General features: G+C 48.2%; 1 protein-coding gene across 3 annotated transcripts in view; it reads right to left on the bottom strand.

The window, feature by feature from the left end:
* CCDC142 (coiled-coil domain containing 142) overlaps positions 1 to 23594 on the bottom strand; it is a 127299-nt gene that overhangs the window by 34243 nt on the left and 69462 nt on the right. For all 3 annotated transcript variants that reach the window (XR_003855646.1, XM_029595585.1, XM_029595573.1), the window contains exon 7: positions 6642 to 6773. Coding sequence is in view for 2 of the 3 variants with exons in the window: in XM_029595585.1 (XP_029451445.1) it covers positions 6642 to 6773 (132 nt within the window). In the remaining variant the exon portion in view is untranslated. The remainder of the gene's footprint in view (positions 1 to 6641; positions 6774 to 23594) is intronic.

The following is a 23594-nucleotide window of genomic DNA, read 5'->3' as shown; positions in this document are numbered from 1 at the left end:
CTTTCTACTTTGGCTTCTTCTGCCCATTTAGTTATCAAACCTGCGGATAAGGGTGCTGCTGTGATTCTGCCCACAGCTAAGGCCACGGGCAACCTCTCAACTTTCTCTGCTAGCCTGCTTGTTCCTGACGCCGTCTCCTCGGCGGGCCCACCGCTGCCGTGGCCTGCATCGGCCGCTGACTCCACTCCTCCGCAGCCTGGAGGCCGCTTTGAGGACTCCTGCCTTCGTGGCAGGAGCCGCTGATGTCTTCTTCCTCCGTGCGGCCTGGGGGCCAAAGGCGCCGGTGTTTCCTTGCGGCTGGGGCCGCCCTTGGTCCCTCTTCCGCGGCAGGGAGCCACCTCCTACGTTGGGGCCTGGTTCCTGCTTCAGCTCCGTCTTCAGCGGCAGGGACACCGCTCTCCAAGGTCCTAAACTCCTCCTTCTTAGGCGCGGGACCGCGCCTCTCTCAGCTTCTTAAAGAGCTGGTGAGGGAATGGTGCTCCAGTGATGTCATCGTGGGAGTCACCTCTTCTGCCTACAAAAAGGTCCTGCCTTCATTTCTTCCTTGCCTTGGCAAGGGGCTAGTCCTCTTTAGGACTCCTTGCTTCCTGCTACTGCCTGGCATCTCTCTTCATCATGAGATCCCTCGTTGTCCTTGTTCCTGGTTTCTGCTGATGTCTCCTCTGTTCCTGATGTGTCCAGATGTTCCTGTCATCCACCATGTTTCCAGATGTCTCTGAGGCTCCGCTTGTTCCGTCCCTGCGTGGTCCGTGACCAGCCAGGCTGGGTTGTGTAGGGCATGCAGTGGTCTGAGACCATCTTGGCTAGGGTGCTCGGTGGGACAGTTCCATTTGTCGTCGCCGAGGATTCTCTATGTCCCTCGTCATATCACAATTATGTTCCTGGTTCCGGATTTATCTCCTAGTGGCCTGTCCTCTGTCCAACTTCGGGATGACCTTCTGATGAGTCTTCCACACTGGATCGGAAGTTTCATCTTCCTTTGAATGACCTGTCAGGTGCATCGATCACGCCGGGTTCCCGAAGCTCAGTCCAGGACATTGCTGCTATGGGTTTTGGCCATCTGTCTTGACATACTCAGTCTCTGATGTCCAGATGTCCATCTGTCCTGATGCCTGCCTGTCCTGATGTCCGTGAGTCCGGATGTTTTTCCCTTCCTGGGCTTGCCCCGCTCCCCTAGTGGTCCACGACCAGCCCGGCTGGGCTGTGTAGGGCACCTGAGGGACCTTGCTGGCCTGTCCGCCCCCTTCCTGTTCCTGGACTTCCTGAGGGGCTGTCGTCCATCCTGCGCTTCTGTGCTGCTCTTTGCTGAGTGTCCGCGAGTGACGAGAGGTCCTGTGCTGTCTTGGAAGTTCCGGACTTTTAATTACCAGATTTTAACTTGCCGTGTCTTGCCTTGCCTCCACTATCTCAGTCTTCGTCTTCTTCAGCTCCAGAGTCTTCGTCTTAGTCAGCTCCAGAGTCTGTCCAGTGCCAGTGGCCTTCGTCCGCCTTTGCCTCCTGTCTGGCCTGCCGCCTCTGCCGTTACCCAGCAGCAGGTCCGAAAGGGCTTGGAGTGATCGGAGGACTACTCAGAGACCAACCTTGTGTGGTTGGCCTCCCGAAGGCAGTGCATGTTGGCAGAGGCCTGGGCTTCCAGTCTCCACCCAGACGAGGCTCCGTCTCACCTTCCTCGGCGCTTCCTCTGAGCTCCTCTCCCGGTTCACCGAGGGCAACAGGTGGTGCCATGGTTGTGCAAGATCGGCAGGTTTATGAGGCTGATAGCAGTTTTTATGAGATATTACATGAAAATCCGACTAGGACTTTATTGAAGCAGATTAATACTTTGGTTGAACCTGTAAAATTTCTCTCTTGGAGAGAGAAGACATTTTTGATAGTTCATTTTCTACGGGTACTTACTGGATATGTTTTGCCTAAAATCCATAAAAGTTTGCTTTCTCCTCCCATTCGTCCAATTGTGTCTTTTGAAGGGATCAGTTTTGGAACCTCTGGCAGTCTTCATTGATCAATTTTTACAGCCCGCAGTGGCGCAAATGACCTCCTATATAAAGGACACGACGGCATTCCTTTTATTGCTACAAACCTTATGGATCCCAAGGTGTTTTTTTTTAAGTGATTATGGACATAAGCATTGTACACTAATATACCTCAACAGATTGCTTGGGAAGTTGTTGAGATGGTTTTTTCACAAGTGCTCATCCTGTACAGGTCCCAACAGATTTTTTATATATAGTTATGTATAGTTTTATTTAACGACTATATTGTTTTTGGAGATACTTTCTACCATCAAAAACATGGTGTCCCTATGGGATCATCAATGGCAGCTTCTGTTGCTAATCTATACGTGGCTGCATTTGAAGAACAATGTGTATAATTCTCAATGGTTTGAACACATTGTGGGTTGGTGTCGGTATATTGATGACATCTTCATGATTTGGCTATCAACTGAGAAAGAATCACAGCAATTTGTATCATGGTTGAACAGCTTGGATAGAAATTTGAAATTTACAGCTACGTGGAATTCGGTCTCTATCGCATTTTTTGATGTTTTGGTTTTCATATGTGACGGGTTGTTGCACACCATAGTACATCGAAAACCAACTGATAAGTACAATTTGCTGCGTTTTCACAGCCATCATGCAACATCTTTTAAGGTTGGACTTCCTGTCAGCCAATTTTTTCGTATTAGGAGGATTTTGCTCTACTGATGCTGAAATATTGTCAGCTAGATTTATTGCAAGAGTTTATATCTTACAAAAGTGGTTAGGCAGGCATATAAACGGGCAAGATTCATTGATCGGCAGTCTTTGTTACATTACTAACCTTACAAGGATACTACTAGATTAACGTGTATTGAGATATTCTACTTTATCATCGGAGATTGTAGCGCTTATATGAAAACATGGATCCACCTGGATATATGCACGTAGGTTTTTAAAATCTGCCCCTATACATGTGAAGGCTGTGATTTTTGTAATAACACTATAACTGGTGGTAATTGGGTTGATCCGGTTAGCAGTTACCGAATACAGAGGAAACCTCTGACTGATTGTACCTCTCACAATGTGGTATATGTTTTGATTTGTCCTTGCTCTAAGTTGTATGTAGGGCGCACATGGTGGGGGGGGGGGGGGGGAAGTAAATGGAAAACTGGTGGAGGAGCACGCCTGCTGAGGGATCTCTTGTTATGTATTTGCACTTTTGAGCTTGTTCTATAAACCGACTGTTACTTTGCTGTATTGTCTCAGATCCCTGAGTATGTAAGTCGTTCTCCTTGCAATAAAAATTATTTTGGAAAAAAAAATGATTAATAGAACGATGCTCAAAGGTGAATACAGGCATGGTAGGTGTGCCTATAGTACATTTGATTGACTGTCAACATTTGTTTTCCCAGTTGAAATGGACAGTGATTAATCAAGTTATGGCGTCTACACATGGTGGTGACATAAATTTTTGTTAAATTATTGCAAGCAATTTCGGATTTATACTTTGAATACTATGTCACCTTCTGGTTTAAATGAGGACCTAGATTGGGCTTCTCTTCTGTGATTGGTTCATTCATCGTTCAAGCTCTGTTTCCGATTAGTTGTTTCCTCATCACATGAGACTGTTTAAATGCATGTCATTCATACAAGGTTTGCTATATGAGCAGGTGAAGAATTTGCAACACCGGAGGCCTATGCACTGAAAAGTTGAGAATGTTATTTCAATTTATAAGAAAATTCAAGCTGCCTCTGATGAAGGATTGTAGATTTGAAATGGAGCCACGTCAGGTGTATATTCGGAAAGTACATTTCTCGGTGAGGTGGTGTAAGCATACCTCTCAGTGCGGCAGTGCAAGTATTTTTTCACATTAAATATTTTTTCAATTGCCGGCAATCTGTCGTTTTTGTGTGTTTGGCATTTTTTATTAAAATATATAAAGAGAGATTTTTAATAATACATTTTTTTTTCAAATTTAATAAAATATTTACTGTTTGAATTCATGGGTGGTTGGTTGGTGTTTATGATTAGAGCTAAACGCCAAGGGTTACCTGGTTAGAACTGATGATTGGCTGAATATGAAACTCCACCTCTCACTTTCAAAAATTTTTTTCAAGCAGTCTTGAATGACAACATTATATATTAAAAAATTGTGGTAGGGAACGTTAATTTGTTTGATAGGAAATTTGTTTCACATAATTTGATTTTAGTTCTGAGGCAAATATTCAGAATGCCGTTTAGTGGACAAGTTATCCGGCTAAAATTAACTGGATAACTTGTCTTGGAAATCGGTAAAATAAATGTCCCACTGAATATTCCAAATTAAAAGTTATCCGGCTATCAGTAGCCAAATAATTTTAAACATAACCAGATATTCTTTAGAATATGATCGGTTATATATATATAAAGTTATTTGGCTACAGTTAGCCAGTTAAATAGCGATCCAAAGGGAAAAAGAAAAGAAAAAAAGATTGTGGGCCTACAGGCCCTGGCCAGACCCTCCTCTTCCCTTCCCCACGAGCTCCAAAGGCTCAGCCAGGCTGGGCCAAGTCTATCATCCCCGCCTCAAACTGGCCATATGTTAATTTAAAAAACAAAAATAAGACCGGGGTTGGATGTACCTTCCGTGCGCCATGCTCGACTATGCTGCACCCGAGATTGCACATTCTCTGTGGCTGCCCCGATTTTATGGAACGCTTTACCAGAGACTTTACATATGGCAGACAGCTTGAAACTTTTAAAACCAAGATGCAGACCTGGTTATTTAAGCAAGCTTATGACTAGATATCAGGATTCGACTTTACGTTAACATTGCTTTCAGTAGTCTTTTGAGCTTTGGGCTGATCCCATATTTTAATTATTTATTTTTTTTATATAAATTTGTGTATTACGATTGTGTTGTAACTTTTATGCTTGTATTTTATTGTACATCACCTAGTTTTTATTTTAAGCTATTCATAGATCTAAATAAAGATATTAGCTACATATTGGTTTGGACACGCGTTTTGAAAGCGCTAATCCCATTATTGCATGGAAGGTTATTGTAGTGCATCCAAAAAAATTCATCCAATCTTGCAGCAAGCTTTGCGCTAGGCTGAGCACATTGTATTGCATTGGTCTGTTAGTGAGACAGTTAAGACTAAAACCTGCTCTGAATGAAGAAGGCTCTTTGAGAAAGCCATGGGCAGAGAGAGTCAGAGAAAGTATAAAAATAAAAGTTAGCATTTGTAGGAGATATCTTTTAATGGAACTAAAATTTGTACATTTGTGACTAGCTTTCAGGTCACTGAAAATGAGCTAGGGATGTTTTCTAAATACCCAAGTCAATTTTAAACTCAAAAGTTAATCCCAAATGTATTCAGCTGGTTCAATAAAAAGTTATCACCTGCAACTACTTACCATTATTTTTATGTATCTTTGAAGAGATCCAGTGAAGTGGAAAGTTGTCCGGCAACACAAGGCCAAATAACTTTAAACCTAAAGTTAGCCAGATAAACTTAATCAGGAATATTCAGTGAGATGTTTATCCTGTTGAATATCTGGGACAAGTTATCCAGCTAACTTTAGCCGGATAACTTGTCTGCTCGCTGGCTTATTGAATATGCACTTCATAAGCTGGAAAGTGCAAGTTTAATTAAACTTGCCTGTTTTGCGAGCTTATATTCACTGGATAGTACCATAGGTCAAGTAGTTGTGAGATGATTACACCAATTAGCAATCAATATCATATCAAGACACAGGCATAGCTAATCTGCTAGCTTGTTACTAGGTATAAAACTTAAAACTGTTAGAACATGCAAATTTGTGATCTGTCCTTATATAACATGAAACGCAAAGAGAAGAGCTCAGCTCTCTCTCTGCTTTTTCTATTTCGCCTTTCATTCTGTAGTATCTGCTGAAACTGACAAATTCCCAATAATAATAATACTGAAAACTGGGGGAGTCCATATTTAGCAGCATTCAGCCAGATAACCTTTGAATATTTCTGCCACTTATCTGACTAAAGTTCAGCCAGATAACATAAGGGCATTCCAATGGCATTCTGAGGTGGCATTGAGTTAGCCAAATAACTCCAATATTCAAGGTCTGCCAGATAACTTCTCTAGCTAACTCTGCTTGTGCCATAGCGTAGTCCTAAAGTCAGCCAGCTAACTTAAAGATGGTTGCATATATTCAATGGTGTGACTGCGTCAATAAATATCCCATCAAAGTGAGCTAGGTAAGTTTATTTGGATAACTTTGCAAGCCGGCCAGTGGCTGAATATTATACCCCAGTTATTCTAAGAAGGTTTTCTTCTTGTGATATCTGAGGAAGGGACCTCGCCAACGGAACTACTTTTGGGATTTACAGTACAAACATGGCAACTATGCTACGTTTTTCAAGATGACAGTGAAAAGCAAAGTTATTTATAGCACACAGGAGAGTTTTTCCTTCCCCTATAGTTAATGAATATGGGTGAGCCAGAGTAGAAAAACACTCTTGCACTGTGGGAACTAGTGAGCAGCCATGGAAAGGGTGAAGCTCATTTAGTCACAGAGTAGTATTTCCATAGGAGAGCTCCACACTGCCTTATTGTTCCTTATGAACCCAGTTTAATCTTGTTCTCGGCTAAGGAAGTCCATCAGCTGTTCAGCTGAAAAGAGTTGTACAGAAATCCCACCTTTATATTTGAAGCAGCTGCATGGATCTTCAGGCACAGCTGTGCTTCCTGGAGAGATGTTGAATGAGCTGTGTCACCAGGAAATGCCGCTTTCACCAAAGCCACCAATTTCTCTATTTCTGCATGGAAAAGCTAAAATTGAGAAAATTGTGCTTAACTGAAAATCCTCCGTATCTTTAATTTCATACATCCTTACAGGCTAATTTTAAAATGAGCGCGTGCGTGCCCAAACGCACATACCAGCACACAAGTGGAGATATACTGCCATTTTAAATCATGTATGTATTTGCACATGTATGTTTTAAAATACACCTACCACAAGTATGTATGGGCCTAATCTTAAGAGATTATTTGAGAAAATGTACTTCGCATATAGGGCCGGATTTTCAAAAGGTTACGTGCGCTGGGCCTATTTTGAAAAGGCCCAGCGGGACGCATGTAAGTCCCGGCTTTACAAAAGGGGCGGGGCATGGGTGGGGCTGGGCAGTCCGAGGGTGGGGCCAGAGGCCTCCGACAGAGCGGCGCAGCTCTGTCGGAGGATTGCGTGCCGGCAGTTGGCCGGCAGGCACAAAAGGTAAAATAAAGGACAGGGGGGGGGGAGTTTAGGGGAAGGGGGGAAGTTTAAGGGAAGGGGTGGGAAGGTCAGGCTAGGGGGAATACAGACGCCTCCCGGCGCACGCACATGTATGCCCGATTTTATGACATGCACGCACATGTTATAAAATCCTGGGTCGGCACGCGCAAGGGGGTGCACAATTATGCACCTTGCGTGTGCCAAGTCACGCTGCCTTCCCCCGTTTTCGGAGCGGCCTAGGAGGAAATGGGGGACGGCAGTGCGGCTCGGCACGTGCAAGGTACATAATTGTGCACCCCCTTGCGCGCGCCAACCCAGGATTTTATAACATGCGCGTGCATGTTACAAAATCGGGCATACATGTGCGCGCGCCGGGTGGCGTCTGAAGGCAGATTTTAAAACATGCTTGCATGAGCGACAACCCAGTTTTTCCAATTAGTCCACCAGTTTGCCCAGTTAATAACAAGGCCCTCTGGTTCTTCATCTTGCATGCTCCCTAGTTGAGCCAGACCCCTCACTCTGTCCTGTAAGCGCTAAAACTGGAGACCTACAGACTTGCTCCTCATCTGGAGCAGCAATAAAGTTTTGCGGATAAAAGAAAATTGGTTCTTACCTGATAATTTTTGTTCCTGAAGTACCATGGATCAGTCCAGACTCCTGGGGTTTTGCCTCCCTTCCAGCAGATGGAGACAGAGCAAGTTTCGACAGACTCTGCCTTATATACCTAGGTGCCACCCACAGTCTGCCAGTATTACATATTGTCAAAGCAGAATGGTACCAAACCAAACTAACTATATACAGGAATCATAAACCAAACTGGATCACTAACCCCAACTGCGAACCACGTTCATCAACCAGGGTAACAAGAATAATCTGCAGACCCGAAGAATAAACAAATACAGAAAAAAAGCGGCCTCTCCTTTACCACTCTACAGTAATCGAACGGGACTCTGGACTGATCCGTGTTACTAAAGGAACGAAAATTATCAGGTAAGAACCAATTTTCTTTTCCCTGTACGTACCCGGAACAGTCCAGACTCCTGGGAGGTACCAGAGCTTCACCTACCTGGCATGGGATCCGGAGAGGCCCGTTCTGAGCACACTTTCTCCAAAATTTCCCTTATCTGAAGCCTGAACATCCAGTCGGTAATGCCGTGCAAATATATGCAAGGATTTCCATGTAGCTGCTCTACAAATCTCCTGTGGTGAAATGTGAGAGCCTTCAGCCCAGGAAGCCAGGAAGCCCAGGAAGCCGCTTTTCAGATACATCAGCGAAAAGAGAAAGGTCCAAAGTGGTATAGTGAAATTGAAAGGTGGTAATGATCAATGTGTGGAGACAGACGAAGAAATGGCAGAAATATTAAACGAATACTTCAGCTCTGTGTTCACTAAAGAAGACCCTGGAGAAGGACCATCTCTACACAACAAGAAACTGGAGGGAAGTGGAATAGATGAAAATCCTTTTACAGTAGAAAATGTGTGGGAAGAGCTAAAGAACCTGAAAGTGGACAAAGCCATGGGGCCTGATGGGATTCATCCAAGGATATTGAGGGAGCTCAGAGATGTTCTGGCGGGTCTGCTGTGTGACCTGTTCAATAGATCCCTAGAAATGGGAGTGGTGCCGAGAGATTGGAGAAGAGCGGTGGTGGTCCCACTTCACAAGAGTGGGAACAGGGAGGAGGCTGGCAACTACAGGCCGGTTAGCCTCACTTCGGTGGTGGGAAAAGTAATGGAGTCTCTGCTGAAAGAGAGAATAGTGAACTATCTACAGTCCGGAGAATTGATGGACCAGAGGCAACATGGATTCACCAGGGGAAGATCCTGTCAGACAAATCTGATTGACTTTTTTGACTGGGTAACCAAGGAATTGGATCAAGGAAGAGCGCTCGATGTCATATACTTGGATTTCAGCAAAGCTTTTGATATGGTTCCGCACAGGAGACTGGTGAATAAAACGAGAAGCTTGGGAGTGAGTGACAAGGTGATGACCTGGATTGCAAATTGGTTGACGGACAGAAGACAATGTGTGATGGTAAACGGAACCTTCTCTGAAGAGAGAGCGGTTTTAAGTGGTGTACCGCAAGGATCGGTGTTGGGACCGGTCCTGTTCAATATCTTTGTGAGCGACATTGCGGACGGGATAGAAGGTAAGGTTTGTCTTTTTGCGGATGACACTAAGATCTGCAACAGAGTGGACACGCCGGAAGGAGTGGAGAGAATGAGACGGGATCTAAGGAAACTGGAAGAGTGTTCGAAGATATGGCAGCTGAGATTCAATGCCAAGAAGTGCAAAGTCATGCATATGGGGAGTGGAAATCCGAATGAACTGTATTCGATGGGGGGGGAAAGGCTGACGTGCACGGAGCAGGAGAGGGACCTTGGGGTGATAGTGTCTAATGATATGAAGTCTGCGAAACAATGCGACAAGGCGATAGCAAAAGCCAGAAGAATGCTGGGCTGCATAGAGAGAGGAATATCGAGTAAGAAAAGGGAAGTGATTATTCCCTTGTACAGGTCCTTGGTGAGGCCTCACCTGGAGTACTGTGTTCAGTTCTGGAGACCGTATCTACAAAAAGACAAAGACAAGATGGAAGCGGTACAGAGAAGGGCGACCAGGAAGGTGGAGGATCTTCATCGCATGACGTACGAGGAGAGATTGAAGAATTTAAATATGTACACCCTGGAGGAAAGGAGGAGCAGAGGTGATATGATACAGACTTTCAGATACTTGAAAGGTTTTAATGATCCAAAGGCAACAACAAACCTTTACCATAAGAAAAAAATCAGCAGAACCAGGGGTCACGATTTGAAGCTCCAGGGAGGAAGATTCAGAACCAATGTCAGGAAGTATTTCTTCACGGAGAGGGTGGTGGATGCCTGGAATGCCCTTCCGGAGGAAGTGGTGAAGACCAGAACTGTGAAGGACTTCAAAGGGGCGTGGGATAAACACTGTGGATCCATAAAGTCAAGAGGCCGCCAATGAAGAGTAGGTGACTCGCCAGAATGATGGCTACTGCCTGGAGACAATACCCTTATTCAATAAACATACACATGGTTACTGTGACTCCAACATCACTCTAAGCTTCAACAGCAAGAGGAAATGTGGAAAAAAGGATTTGCACTCACAAAGACGGGAGTAGCTGGCTTGTTACGGCGGTTACTACCCCAAACCAAATATCCAAATTACTACCTCCACCTTCCTCTATTCCTGATGCCTTTCAACTAGCTTGATCACTCCATTCTTATACTTCACTTTCAATGCATATCCAGCATAGTTCTCTGCTTCAACAGCAGGGGAGAAGAAAAACTGTTACTTCACACATCCAGCAGAGCTCTCTGCTTAAACGGCAGGGGAGAAGAAAAAAGGGTTCGCACTCACAAAGTGGGGAGTAGCTGGCTTGTTACGGCGGTTACTACCCCAAACCAAATGTACCTGATACTTCACTCTCGACGCATATCCAGCATGGCTCTCTGCTTCAACGGCATGGGAGAAAGACTGATACATCACGAAATTTCCAGCATAGCTCTCTGCTTCAACGGCAGGGGAAAAGAAAAACTGATACTTCACGCATATCCAGCATAACTTCAACAGCAGGGGAGAAGAAAAAAGGATTCACACTCACAAAGCGGGGAGTAGCTGGCTTGTTACGGCGGTTACTACCCCAAACCAAATGTGCCTGATACTTCACTTTCGATGCATATCCAGCATAGCTCTCTGCTTCAACGGCAGGGGAGAAGAAAAAAACTGATACCTCACGCATATCCAGCATAGCTCCCTGCTTCAACGGCAGGGGAGAAGATAAACAACCAATAAGGGCTGTATAACATAATCTGGGTAAAAACAAATAAGCATGGGTGTAGCTTGCTTATTGCGGCGGTTACTACCCCTACTAGCTCTAACTAATCAAGCTAGATATTTCACTTGGATGCAGCTCCATCACCGCTCTCTACATTAATGGCGGGGGTGGAAGGGAATTAGAACCAAGAGCTAAGAGAAACAGATAAGTATGAGAGAAGAAATGAGGGAAGCTTGCTGGGCAGACTGGATGGGCCATTTGGTCTTCTTCTGCCGTCATTTCCATGTTTCTATGTTTCTATGTTTCTATGAGAACATGTAGAATGCGCCCATAAACCTATTGGTAAAGGTTTACCTCGTAATAAATACACGGAATTTATCGCCTCTTTGAGCCACTGAGCAATTGTGGTCTTGGATGCCATATTACCTCTTTTCGGACCACTCCAGAGAACAATCAGATGTTCGGAAACTCAAAAATCATTAGTGACTTCAAGATAATGGAGCAATATCCTGCGCACATCCAACTTCTTCAAGTACTTAGAAAGGGGATCTGACCTATCCAGATCTGAAAAGGATGGAAGCTCCGATTGATTCAAATGAAAAGCGGAAACCACCTTTGGGAGAAAAGACAGAACCGTTCGCAAGGAAACACCAGAATCTGAAATCCTCAAGAAAGGCTCACGACAGGACAGAGCCTGAAGTTCAGAAACTCTACGAGCCGAGAAAATCACCACCAAGAATACTACTTTCAATGTAAAGTCCTTTAGTGTGACTCGAGATAAAGGTTCAAACGGAGCAGTGCACAAAGCGGAAAGAACCAAATTTAGGTTCCAAGACGGACAGGGATGATGTACTGGAGGACGTAAATGTGTCGCCCCTCAAAGGAAACGAGAAACATCAGGATGTGCAGCCAATGGTAATCCCCCAATAGAACCGCGCAAACAACCCAAAGCCGTCACCTGCACTTTCAAGGAACTGCACGACAAACCCTTAGCTAGCCCAGCCTGAAGGAAACCCAAAACATCCGATACGGACACCCGAGTGGGCTCCACCTCTCGAGTTACACACCAGGACTCAAAGACCTTCCAAACTCGGACATAAGACAGAGAAGTGGAAGACTTATGCAATCTCAACAGAGTAGCCACCACCGCATCCGAAGATCCCTTGCTTTTTAGACACTACCTCTCAAAAGCCATGCCGCTAGACAGAAGCGATCGACCTGGTCGAAACATACGGGCCCCTGATGAAGATTCGGCAGACACGGAAACTGCAGAGGACCCTCTACCGCCAGGTTTACCAGATCCGCAAACCACGGACGGCGCAGCCACTCGGAGGCCACCAGGATCACTTAGGACGGGTGAGCCTCTACCCACCTGAGCACCTTGCCGATCAGAGGCCAAGGAGGGAAGACGTAAAGCAGTATCGTCGATGGCCACGGCAGCACTAGGGTATCCACCCCTTCTGCTCCCATGTCCCTTCGGCGGGCATAGAAGCGTGGGGCCTTGACATTTTTGAACGTTACCATCAGGTCCATGCAAGGTGTTCCCCACTTGTCGCAGATGAGTTGAAAAGCCTTGTCCGCCAGTTCCCACTCTCTGGGATCTAGATGATGTCGACTTAGAAAATCTGTGTGTACGTTGTCGACCCCGGCTATGTGGGATGCTGCACTGCTGAGCAGATTCCACTCCGCCCAGCCGATCAACAGACGAGCCTCCGCTGCCACTGGACGACTCTTGGTACCTCCCTGGCGACTGATATAAGCCACCGTGGTTGCATTGTCAGACAGTACCCTGACCGACTTTCCCTTGATGATCGGGAGGAAGGCCTGTAACGCCAGCTGGACCGCCCTGGTATCCAGGTGATTTATGGACCATCGCGCCTCCTCCGGGGATCACAGACCCAGTATCGATTTTCGCAGACAAACTGCTCCCCAACCGGACAGGCTGGCATCCGTGGTGACCACTGTCCAGTCAGGAACAACCAAAGGAACTCCCCGGGTCAAATTGTCCGACACTAGCCACCAATCCAGGCTGGCCCAAGCAGACTCTGTCAACGGTAAGGGTCGGTAAAATTGTTCGGAAACAGGGTTCCAACGGGAGAGTAAAGCTGATTGCAAAGGCCGCATGTGAGCGAAAGCCCAGGGGACCAATTCCAGAGTAGAAGTCATGGAACCGAGAACCTGCAAGTAATCCCAAATCTTCAGAGGATGCTTGGAGAGTAACGCCCGCACTTGTCCTTGCAATTTGCCCACTCAGTCGGAGGTTAGGAAAACTTTCCCCTGCTGGGTGTCGAACAAAGCTCCCAAAAATTCCAAGGACTGGGAAGGGAGAAGAAGATGACTCTTGGCCATGTTCACCACCCAGCCTAGCGTAGTCAACAGCTGTAGGACCCGCTGGATTGCTCGCTGACAAAGTACCTCTGATTTTGCCCGAATCGGCCAATTGTCCAAATACGGATGCACTAACAATCCCTCTGCAGAGATGCACCGCAACCACTACCATTACTTTGGTAAACGTCCTGGGGGCTGTAGCAAGGCCGAAGGGCAGAGTTTGAAATTGGTAATACTGAGCCAAAAGAGCAAACTGCAGAAACATTTGGTGATCCGCTAGGATCCCGACATGCAAATACGCCTCCATCAGATCCAGAAAGGCCAGAAACTCCCCCGGCCGAACTGACGCAATCACTGACCGCAACGTCTCCATGCGGAAGCGCGGAATGCGAAGACACCGGTTGACCCGCTTTAAATCGAGAATGGGCCAGAAGGACCACTCTTTTTTTGGCACAACAAAATAAATGGAGTAATGTCCTTGATGTTGAGCGGACCGGGGAACTGGTACAATGGCTCAGAGGTCGAGAAGGCACTACAAGGTCTGCCTTACCGCCCCATGCTTTGCGGCATACCCGCAAGGAGATATCAGGAACTATGGGCGCGGACAGCATGCAAAATCTAATGCATAGCCGTGTCTTATCACCGAGAGAACCCACTGGTCCGAAGTGATCTTGGTCCACTCCTCGAAAAACAGAGACAGCCTGCCCCCGACCATCGGAATCAAGGAGTGGACCGGCTGCCCATCATTGGGTAGACTTTCCGCTGGGAGCGGACTGGGAGGTGCCGGGTCTACCGAAACGCTGGCCCCGAAAGGACGGGGACCAGGCCTGCGGCCGAGCAGCATTTTGCCGAAAGGACAGAGTGGTCGTTAGAGGCGTACACAACCTGTGACTCCCCCGAAAACGAGACCGTGACGAAAAGGATCCCCTGGACCTAGGTCTATCTTCAGGCAATTTATGGACCTTATTTTCGCCCAAAGACTGGATCATATCCTCCAGTTCCTTGCCAAAGAGCAATTTGCCCTTCAAGGGGAGAGACCCCAAATGAGCTTTGGAAGATATCCGCCGACCAGTTTCGTAACCACAACAAGAGACGGGCCGAAACAGCAGAAACCATGGAGTGAGCAGACATCTGAAAAAGGTCGTAAAGGGCATCCGCACTATAGGCCACCACCACCTCGAAACGACCGGTCTGGCGAGCCTCCTCATCAGAAAGACCCTTTTGGCCAGCAGCTGCTGCACCCAACGAAGCCCAGCGCGCAAAGCAAAATTACTACACATAGCCGCTCGAACTCCCAGAGCAGAGACCTCAAATATCTTTTTAAGTTGCAACTCTAACTTTCGATCCTGTGGATCCTTGAGAGCCGTGGACCCCGTGACCAGAACCGTCATCTTCTTTGTGACTGCGAAAACCACCGCGTCCACCTTTGGCACAGAAGAATCTCTAACGCCTCCTCCGATAGAGGATAAAGCTTGTCCATTGCCTTTGTAACCTTCAGCCCCAAATCAGGGGTGTCCCATTCCCTAAACAGGAGATCCGTAGCCGAAAAACAGAAAGGGAAGGAAGTAGGTGGATCCCGCAGGCCCAACAAAACCGGATCCATAGAACCCAACCGCAGTTCGGCCGGCGACACCTCAATCCCTAATTCTGCCAAGATAGTGGGAATAAGAGGGCCCAGTTCCTCTTTGCAGAACAAACTACTTTAGGGTCATCACCCTCGACGGCCTGGGACCCTCGGCCAGCACTCTGCTTGAGGTCCCCATCCCCCTCTACCCCCCCGGGGGCTGGGTTAGTATATCCTGACCATCCGGATCTGCATCCTCTGAGGATGTGTCTGAATCCTCCTGCGGAAGTATCGCCCGGACCAGCCGCTTAGCTTTGGCAGCCCCCCCCCCCCCCTTTGTCCCTCAGACTGGGGCCGCTTCCAAGGATGAGAAAGGGGGACAGACAAACTCCCCCTGTCAGACTCGTGCTTTTTACTAAGCTTCCTTTCTTTAAAGGCTTTGTGCATTAATAACACAAAGTCTGAGGTAAAAGATGACTCAGAATCATCGGACTCCATATCAGGGGTATCCCCCTGTGCAGCTGGTATGGGCCGAGCAGGAGATTTAGGCCATGGGGGCAGCTGCTGCGGCGATAATGGTGACGGGAGATTCCCCTCCCCCTCCGCTATCTGAGCCGCTGGGGAGCAGGAGGACAAAATGGTGCCATTTCCCGCGTCCAGCGGGAACGGTAGAGGAGAAGAGAGAGGCAGGGCTGCAAAGCCCATCAAAACGGTCTGCCCCCATAGAACTACCCTACCTGGGCTAACGGAAGTGCCTTCGCCGCCGGGGATGCAGGTTGAACACAGCCCAAGCCTTGACAAGTGCCCGCAAATGGAGCCGCATGCTCGACAGGCCGCCCTGCGTGGCATGAGTCCGACCCTGGGAAAAAGCTAATGCAAGAAAACAAAAAAATAAGAAGCGCCAAACAGCCCGCTCCCAATCCAACGCCGAAGAAAAGTAAAAGAGGAAACACCGCTTCAATGTAATGTTTAAATAATTACATTTTTTTTTTCTAACCTGTCACAGATTCCACAGGCCCTAGCGCTGAGGCAGTCCCGTTGGGGTGAGTGATCCGGGCTCCCCGGTATCACCCCATGCTCTAGTGCACTGGTGGTAGAGTAGGGCCCTCAACCCTTAGCCACAGCCGACGTGCACACCGGGAGGGATGGCCCACTCAGGACCTAGCCAACTCCCGGGAGCCTGCCAGAGATCCTCCGATTGAAGGACAGCTCCTGTTTCTGCTTCTGAACTTCTCTTCTTTTTTATTTTTTTTGTAAAACTTTAACCAAAAGGCTTAGCCCTAACTCCTCTCTACACTAACTGCCTTCTTTCTTTCTTTCTTTTTTTTTTTTAAAGAACTAGAACAGACTGTAAGTGTTGCACCCCTACCATCTGCTGGAGACAGAGTAATACTGGCAGACTGTGGGTGGCACCTAGGTATATAAGGCAGAGTCTGTCGAAATTTGCTCTGTTTGCCTCCCTTCCATCTGCTGGAAGGGAGGCAAAACCCCAGGAGTCTGGACTGATCCGGGTACGTACAGGGAACAAGCCGACGGACGCACCCATTACTTACTCCTACCCCCCTTCGTCAGTCTCTATAATTAACTTTCATGCCCCATTGCGCACATTCACACCCCCAATCCTCCCTTTGCCAACTCGCAACCCTAGCTCCCCTTTCTCGGTCTTCATTGCACACTCTCACCACCCCAGTCTTCCTTTTCCAATCCTCACTGCCTACTGTCCCACCCCCAGGCCCTGCTGGTCATGTTCCCTCCTAATCTGGGCTTAAAATACTTGAGGGGTTTTTCTTATTATTATTATTTATATGTTCAGAATGTTGCTCCTTTAAGTGTCTGCAGTAAGAGCCTGTAGCTGTAAGGATAAGAGCTCGCTCTGCTTTGATGTTTATTTTAATTTCAAGGCCAAAAAATAGCATCAGAGGAGCCCTAGCTCCACACAGCTCTCAGTCACTTTGAGCTGCACAGTGCATGTACTCCCACGCTTTTCAGTGATCATCATGACAACAGCACAGGAGTAAGGATGCCACTGAGCTCAACCTTTGAAGAGCAGCGCAGAGCCTTGTGTTAGCAGCTGAATGCTGAACTTCTCCCTTCCCCACCAGAACAGTCAGAACAGTGGAGATGGGACTAGGAATGGGACCATGGGTGCGATCCAATCCCTGGTGGGCCATGATCCAGTACTGAGTCGTGACCAACTTTGAAAAACACCGATTATTGGATAGACATGTACAGCAGCAACAACACAGCTGATTTCAGGGCCAAGCTATACCCGACCTTCTTCTCACACCCCAGGAGTATGCCACCCCCCATGGGAATTCAAGAACACAGAGGTCAATAAGCATGTAAGTTTTCCAAGATATTCAGAGGAACTTACGCACAAGTCTGTCACTGAATATATTTAGATAAACTTACACACGTAGCTTTATCCAGGTAAAGTTAGGGCTGCGTTTTTCCTGACCAGATTTGTGTACACAGTCCTGCACCCAGGATCACACCACTGATGCCCCTTTTTGTACAGGTAAATTGTATGTCAAAAAAAAAAAATGCGTGCACAAAATATTTGCAAAATATACAAAGTTTGGTTTCCGTGCAGTAACTTGAAACATTACATAACCAAAGGCTTTGAATATTGACCTCTAAGAGTCTGAGCCCAGGAAACTAAACTGTGAAATCTTGTTTATTTCTCATGAATTCACTGAATCCCCTGCCCTAAATGGGATTACGATTTGGCATGAGACTGCAGGAGACTCTGGGGGGAAGAAGGGACTGAGAGACTTTCACTCCCATCTCCCCCCAACCTCAGCAGCCTTGTTCAGAATGAGACTCCTACAGCCTTGAGGTGGTAGAGGGGCTGAGAGTGAAAATCTCAGGGTGAGTAGAAATAAATCAAAAGCTCCCAGGTATGGAGAGGGGGGATTTTTTAATGCTTATCATTTTAATTATGGGCTGAAGGGAAAAAACAATTAACACAATACAGCTTTTAGAAAGCTGCTTGTTTGTGCCAAGTACAGATTTTATCCTGCCAGCAGCAGAGTGCCAGAGTTCATTTTCAATTGGTCATCCAAAATAGACTTGGAGGTAGTGCTGAAGAGAGCTGCATTCAATGCAGTCAGCCATGGGAAGTTTTCTGAACTACAGAGGATTAGGAAAAATGCAGGAGAGGAGGGAATACAAAAAAGGTTCCTGGTGAGAGCTGGCTGGAAAGAAAGGAAGGGAGAGTTTTTGCAAGGGAGCCACCCATTTGGCTGCACTCTTTAGCATGAACCTTCTCTGATACTTTTTTTTTTATTATTATAAGACATTGTTTTATATTAGTTCTACTTAATGCTTATTTTATAACTTTTGTTTATTATAGAATTGTATGTTTTGTTTACTTTCAGGTGAATTTTCAAATGCACTTATAAAAATTAGCACTTGCGTGCATACAATAGCACATACACGAATTGGAGAAATTACTTACCTGATAATTTTGTTTTTCTTAGTGTAGTCAGATGGACTCAGAACCAATGGGTTATGCTCCCCTACCAGCAGATGGAGACAGAGTCAGATTTCAAAGCTGACGTCACTCTAGATACACCCCTGCAGTGATCCCAGCCCTTCAGTATTCTCTTCAAAAGCCACTGTGGACATACTATTGAAATAATTTAATTTAAAATATGATTAAAAACAGATAACCGTAACTGTACACAATCAATCATAAACACTGAATCCCTAGCCCTGATCTAAGGATTGGATGACGGCTTACCTATAATCTCTTGGAATTGATATCCACTCCATGGGCGAATCCTTGGCACCGTTCTTGGGCACCTATGGGCGGGATGCTGAGTCCATCTATCTACACTAAGGAAAACAAAATTATTAGGTAAGTAATTTCTCCATTTCCTAGCGTGTAGCCAGATGGACTCAGGACCAATGGGATGAACAAAAGCTACTCCCAATCGGGGCGGGAGATTGCCCGTGGTCCGGTTATCACCGCCCTTGCAAAGGCCCTCTTGGGCCTGTATTTCCAGTCGATAGAAGCTAGAGAAGGTGTGCAAGGAGGACCACGCTGGCTGCCAAGAGGATAGCAAAGCTCTCTGTAATGATCGCATATGCGCAAAAGCCCAAGGAACCAGGTCGATGGTGGAAGCCATGGTCCCCAGGACCTGAAGGTAGTCCCACGCCATAGGAAGCAGGAGCAAGAGCAGGTTGCGCACTTGATCCATAAGCTTGGACGCCAGAGCGTGTGGCAGGAACACCTTGCCGACCCGGGTATCGAAGCGCGCTCCCAGAAATTCCAACACCTGGGATGGCTGTAAATTGCTTTTGGGGAAATTGACTATCCACCCGAGAGAGGTAAGGAGAGCAAGGACCCGGTCGACTGCCTGTTGACAAAGAATCTCCGACTTGGCCCGCACGAGCCAGTCGTCCAGGTAAGGATGGACCAGGACTCCTTCTCGCCGGAGGGCGGCCGCCACCACCACTATGACTTTGGTGAAAGTGTGCGACGCGGTGGCTAGACCGAATGGCAGCGCCTGGAACTGAAAATGTTGGTCCAGGATGTGGAAGCGCAGATACCTCTGATGCTCGTGACTAATCAGTCAGGTCGAGAGAGGCCAGATATTCGCCGGAGTGAACAGCCACTATGACCGCCCTCAGGGTCTCCATTCGAAAGGGCCCAGTTGACTCTCTTGAGGTCCAAAATTGGACGGAAGGAACTGTCCTTGTTTGGCACTATGAAGTAGATGGAATACTGGCCGGTGCCAAGTTTGTCCGTTGGGACTGGGATAATAGCCCCCAGTCCCTGGAGCGAGTTTGATCCACGGCAGCCCGCTTCAGAGGTCCGCAAGGAGAAACTACGTGCAGATCCAGCAGATCTCGAGCAAACTCTAAAGCGTAACAGTTTCATATAATCTCAAGGATCCACTGGTCTGACATAATTTTGGCCCATTCCTCGTAAAACGGAGAGACGACCACCGAGGTTGGGAACAGAGGAATGGGCCAGCCGAATCTCACTGGGGAGCCGGCTTGGGCGTGGAGCGCTGAGGAGCCCCTTCTCGGAAGGACTGGCAACCTCGAAAGGACTGAGACCAAGAATGAGATCTGGATGGATAACCTCTAGCAGAGGCACCTCGCACCCGCACATTATATATACGCTGGCCCCTGAAGCGGGTACGAGAGGGAACAAAAGCTCTCGACTGTTTCAGACGGTTAGCTTGTGAACCTTGTTCTCATCCAAGGAATTAATAAGCTGATCAAGGTCCTCGCCGAAGAGCAACTTACCTTTAAAAGGAAGAATGCCCAACCGAGACTTGGACGACGGGTCAGCCAACCAAGTATGTAACCAGAGGAGCCGCCTGGCCGAGACCGCCGAAGCCATCGCCTTTGCCTGGACTCGAAGGAGATTGTACAGGGCATCCGCCCCATATGCAATGCTGCCTTCCAAACGTTCAGCCTGCTCTGCCTCTGCAGACCGGGAGGTCCTGGGTGCCGAGTAATTGTTGGACCCGCCTAAGGCTTGCCCATTGCATGAGACTGCTGCAGATTGTCGCCCGAACTCCCAGGGCCAGAACTTCGAAGATGCGTTTGAGATGGAATTCAAGCTTGCGATCCTGCACGTCCTTTAGGGCTGTGGCTCCCACCACTGGAATGGTGGTATGCTTGGTAACAGCGGAGACTGAAGAATCCACCGTGGGAATTTTCAGCATGTCCAGGCAATCCTCAGGGAGAGGATAGAGCTTGTCCATGGCTCTCCCTACACAAAGCCCCGCTTCGGGAGCTTCCCATTCCCGGAGGAGCAGCAACTTGTGCATAGGATGAAAGGGAAAAGCGCAGGCTGGAGCCCTAAGTCCCGCCAGGACCGGATCCATATACGCAGGCAGAGTGGCTGTAAGAGAATCTGCCAGGGGCCCCTCAATCCCTAACTCCTGAAGAACAAAGGGAATGAGGGGCTCCAGTTCCTCCCTTTGAAATAACCATAGTACCCAGGGGTCATTCCCTTCCAGAGAGGGGGGGCACGTTTCCACCAACTCTGCATCCGGATCCTGGACCGGAGCCACCAGAGGAGCTGGGGGGTCCAAGGGGGGAGGGGCCCCCGGCACCACCCACACCCTGACAGGCCCTTGTGGATCCGGAGCCGTGGGAGCGAGCAGAGGGGGCATCCGCGGAATCTTGGCCGGAAGGGGACCTGAGGAAGGGTCCTCCTCCTCCTGCAAGCTGGCCAGATAAGATTTGTGCAGTACAAGCACAAACTCAGAAGAAAAACGTGGCCTGGACTTGTAGGAGGAGAGTGGGGGCGGGGGGGGGGTGGTCAGGGACCACATCCTGGTGCCGCACGGGGCTTAAATTGGGCAGGGGGGAACCGCTGAAATTGAGTCCTCACCCCCCCTGCAGCCCCAAATCAGGGGCTGCCGAGACTCCTAAGATGGCCGCCATTCCCGCGGTTTGCCGACCTGGGAACGGCCTAGCCATGCGGTGGGAGGAGACCACGGGCTTGATTTTTCGTCGCTGCCAGGGAGGGTCCCTCCCCACCCAGCAGACATCCGGAGCAAAGTCCATCGCGCCATAGGCGCGACGAGGGCTCCCCACACGCAAGGCAGCAGTGCGAACGCGGCATCCTCTGAGGGGAGAAGCCGCGAGCAGGAAGAAATCAGCTGGGCTGTGCTGCTGGGAGGAGCGGAGGCAGCGGATCGAACCCTGCTCGCTCCTCCGCAAAAAAAAACCTCGGCTGCTGATACAAAGAAGAAAAAATGCCCAAATTCAAAAGTACACCTTTATTTTTTTTTTGGTTGTACTTTACATAGGGGAATGGCACATCCCTAGGGGCACTGCCGGGGAAGAGACATTCTGGAGCAAAGCAGCCAGGGGGGGGGGGGGGGGAGTGACTGGACCACCAGTTTCAACTCACCTGAGGATCACTGGGAAAGGGGCCTAGGCTACGGAACGCAAGGGGCAAGACCCCCTAGCTAGGCAGCACTGTCTCCTGTGAAGTAGAAAAAATTCAGAGACAATTCTATATATATATATTTTTTTTTTTTTTTAACTAAGACAAAGTAAAAATACTTGCTTAATCCAGTATAAAGAAGGAAAGGAAATAACCCGCAGGAAAAGGGCTAACTATGTAAGATCAGGGAACCGCAGGGTGAGCTGTCGCATCTGCTTGTTGCGACTGTCGGTCTGCAACGGCTTCACCCCGCCTACCTTACTCTTCTTGCGGCTCCTCCCACTCACCTCGGACTACTGGCTGCCGTGGCGTCTGTATGTCGACCTCTCCGGCGTCCCCGGACCAGCTTTGGTGATGCGCTCCAACGGAGCGCACTGTTAGCCTGCTATTGGACGCGCGTTTTCCCTTACCCCTTATTCAGTAAGGGGAGGAAAACGCGTGTCCAACCCGCGGCACCTAATAGCGCCCTCAACATGCAAATGCATGTTGATGGCCCTATTAGGTATACGCGCGCTGATTCAGAAAGAAAAATGTGCAGCAAGCCGCACATTTTACTTTCAGAAATTAGCGCCCACCTTTGGGTCGGCGCTAATTTCTTCCGGCACCGGGAAAGTGCACAGAAAAGCAGTAAAAACTGCTTTTCTGTGCACCCTCCGACTTAATATCATAGCGATATTAAGTCGGAGGTCCCGAAGAGTAAAAAAAGTAAAAAAAAAAAAAAAATTTGAATTCGGCCCGCAGCTGTCGGGCCGAAAACCGGACGCTCAATTTTGCCAGCGTCTGGTTTCCGAGCCCATGGCTGTCAGCGGGCTCGAGAACCGACGCCGGCAAAATTGAGCGTCAGCTGTCAAACCCGCTGACAGCCGCCACGCTCCTGTCCAAAAAGAGGCACTAGGGACAAGCTAGTGTCCCTAGCGCCTCTTTTTACCGCCAGGCCTAATTTAAATAAATTAACTTACTGTATCGCACGCACAGGAGAGAGTCCTGTGCGCTCGCCCGCTCTCCTGCATTTTTTTACTATATCGGCCCGCAAGTTAGCAACTACTCGGATTGCTACGGATAGGATTCGCTCTCCGTACCGAAGCTACTCTGCCACTCCAGCTGTTATCTGGAACTCTTACTGCTATCAGGGTACCCGCTCCTCGGGGGCCTCTTCTGCTTCTTTCAGGTGCTATCAGGAACAGGTACTCACTCCTCGAGGGCCCATGTTCCCTGCCTGCATCTACAACCTCCTCTACTTGGAAGACTTCACTAACAGTATCCATCTGTGAGTACAGCTACCATCTATTCCACAGTACTGCTCCCCTGGAACCAGGTACTCGCTCCTCGAGGGCCTGCCCTCTGTTCCAGTGCCAGACCTCTCGTCTAATGGAACCGCTATGTGAGTACAATACCACTGAGTCTCCCTGCTCTAAGGGATCAGGTACTCGCTCCTCGAGGGCCTGCTCTCCCTGTCTCAGAGCTTCACCAATTCTACCTGGGACTCTGTATATTTCTCACTGTGTACTCATAACTCTCAGTCTCTTTCCACTACAGCACAGCCAAGCAGAGGAGCCGCTGTTGCAGCATCCTGTGGGATACTTGCCCAGCTGGGCTCAACATCTACTACTCACTAGTGCCACCTCTGATGGTTTCCAAAACTGTTTAAATAAAGATTCAATCTGTGTTTGTGTGTCCAGAGTCTAGCCTGACAACGTGGTCTCTCACGGGACTGCCCCCCGTGGGCGTGGTCAGCTGCCACAGTGTCCAAGGATCCACCCAAACACCA

This window comes from Rhinatrema bivittatum, chromosome 1, assembly GCF_901001135.1.
Source record: "Rhinatrema bivittatum chromosome 1, aRhiBiv1.1, whole genome shotgun sequence".
NCBI classification, from domain to species: Eukaryota; Metazoa; Chordata; class Amphibia; order Gymnophiona; family Rhinatrematidae; genus Rhinatrema; species Rhinatrema bivittatum.
Note: the sequence above shows the minus strand (reverse complement) of the source record. Positions and strands in the feature narration are given on the sequence as shown.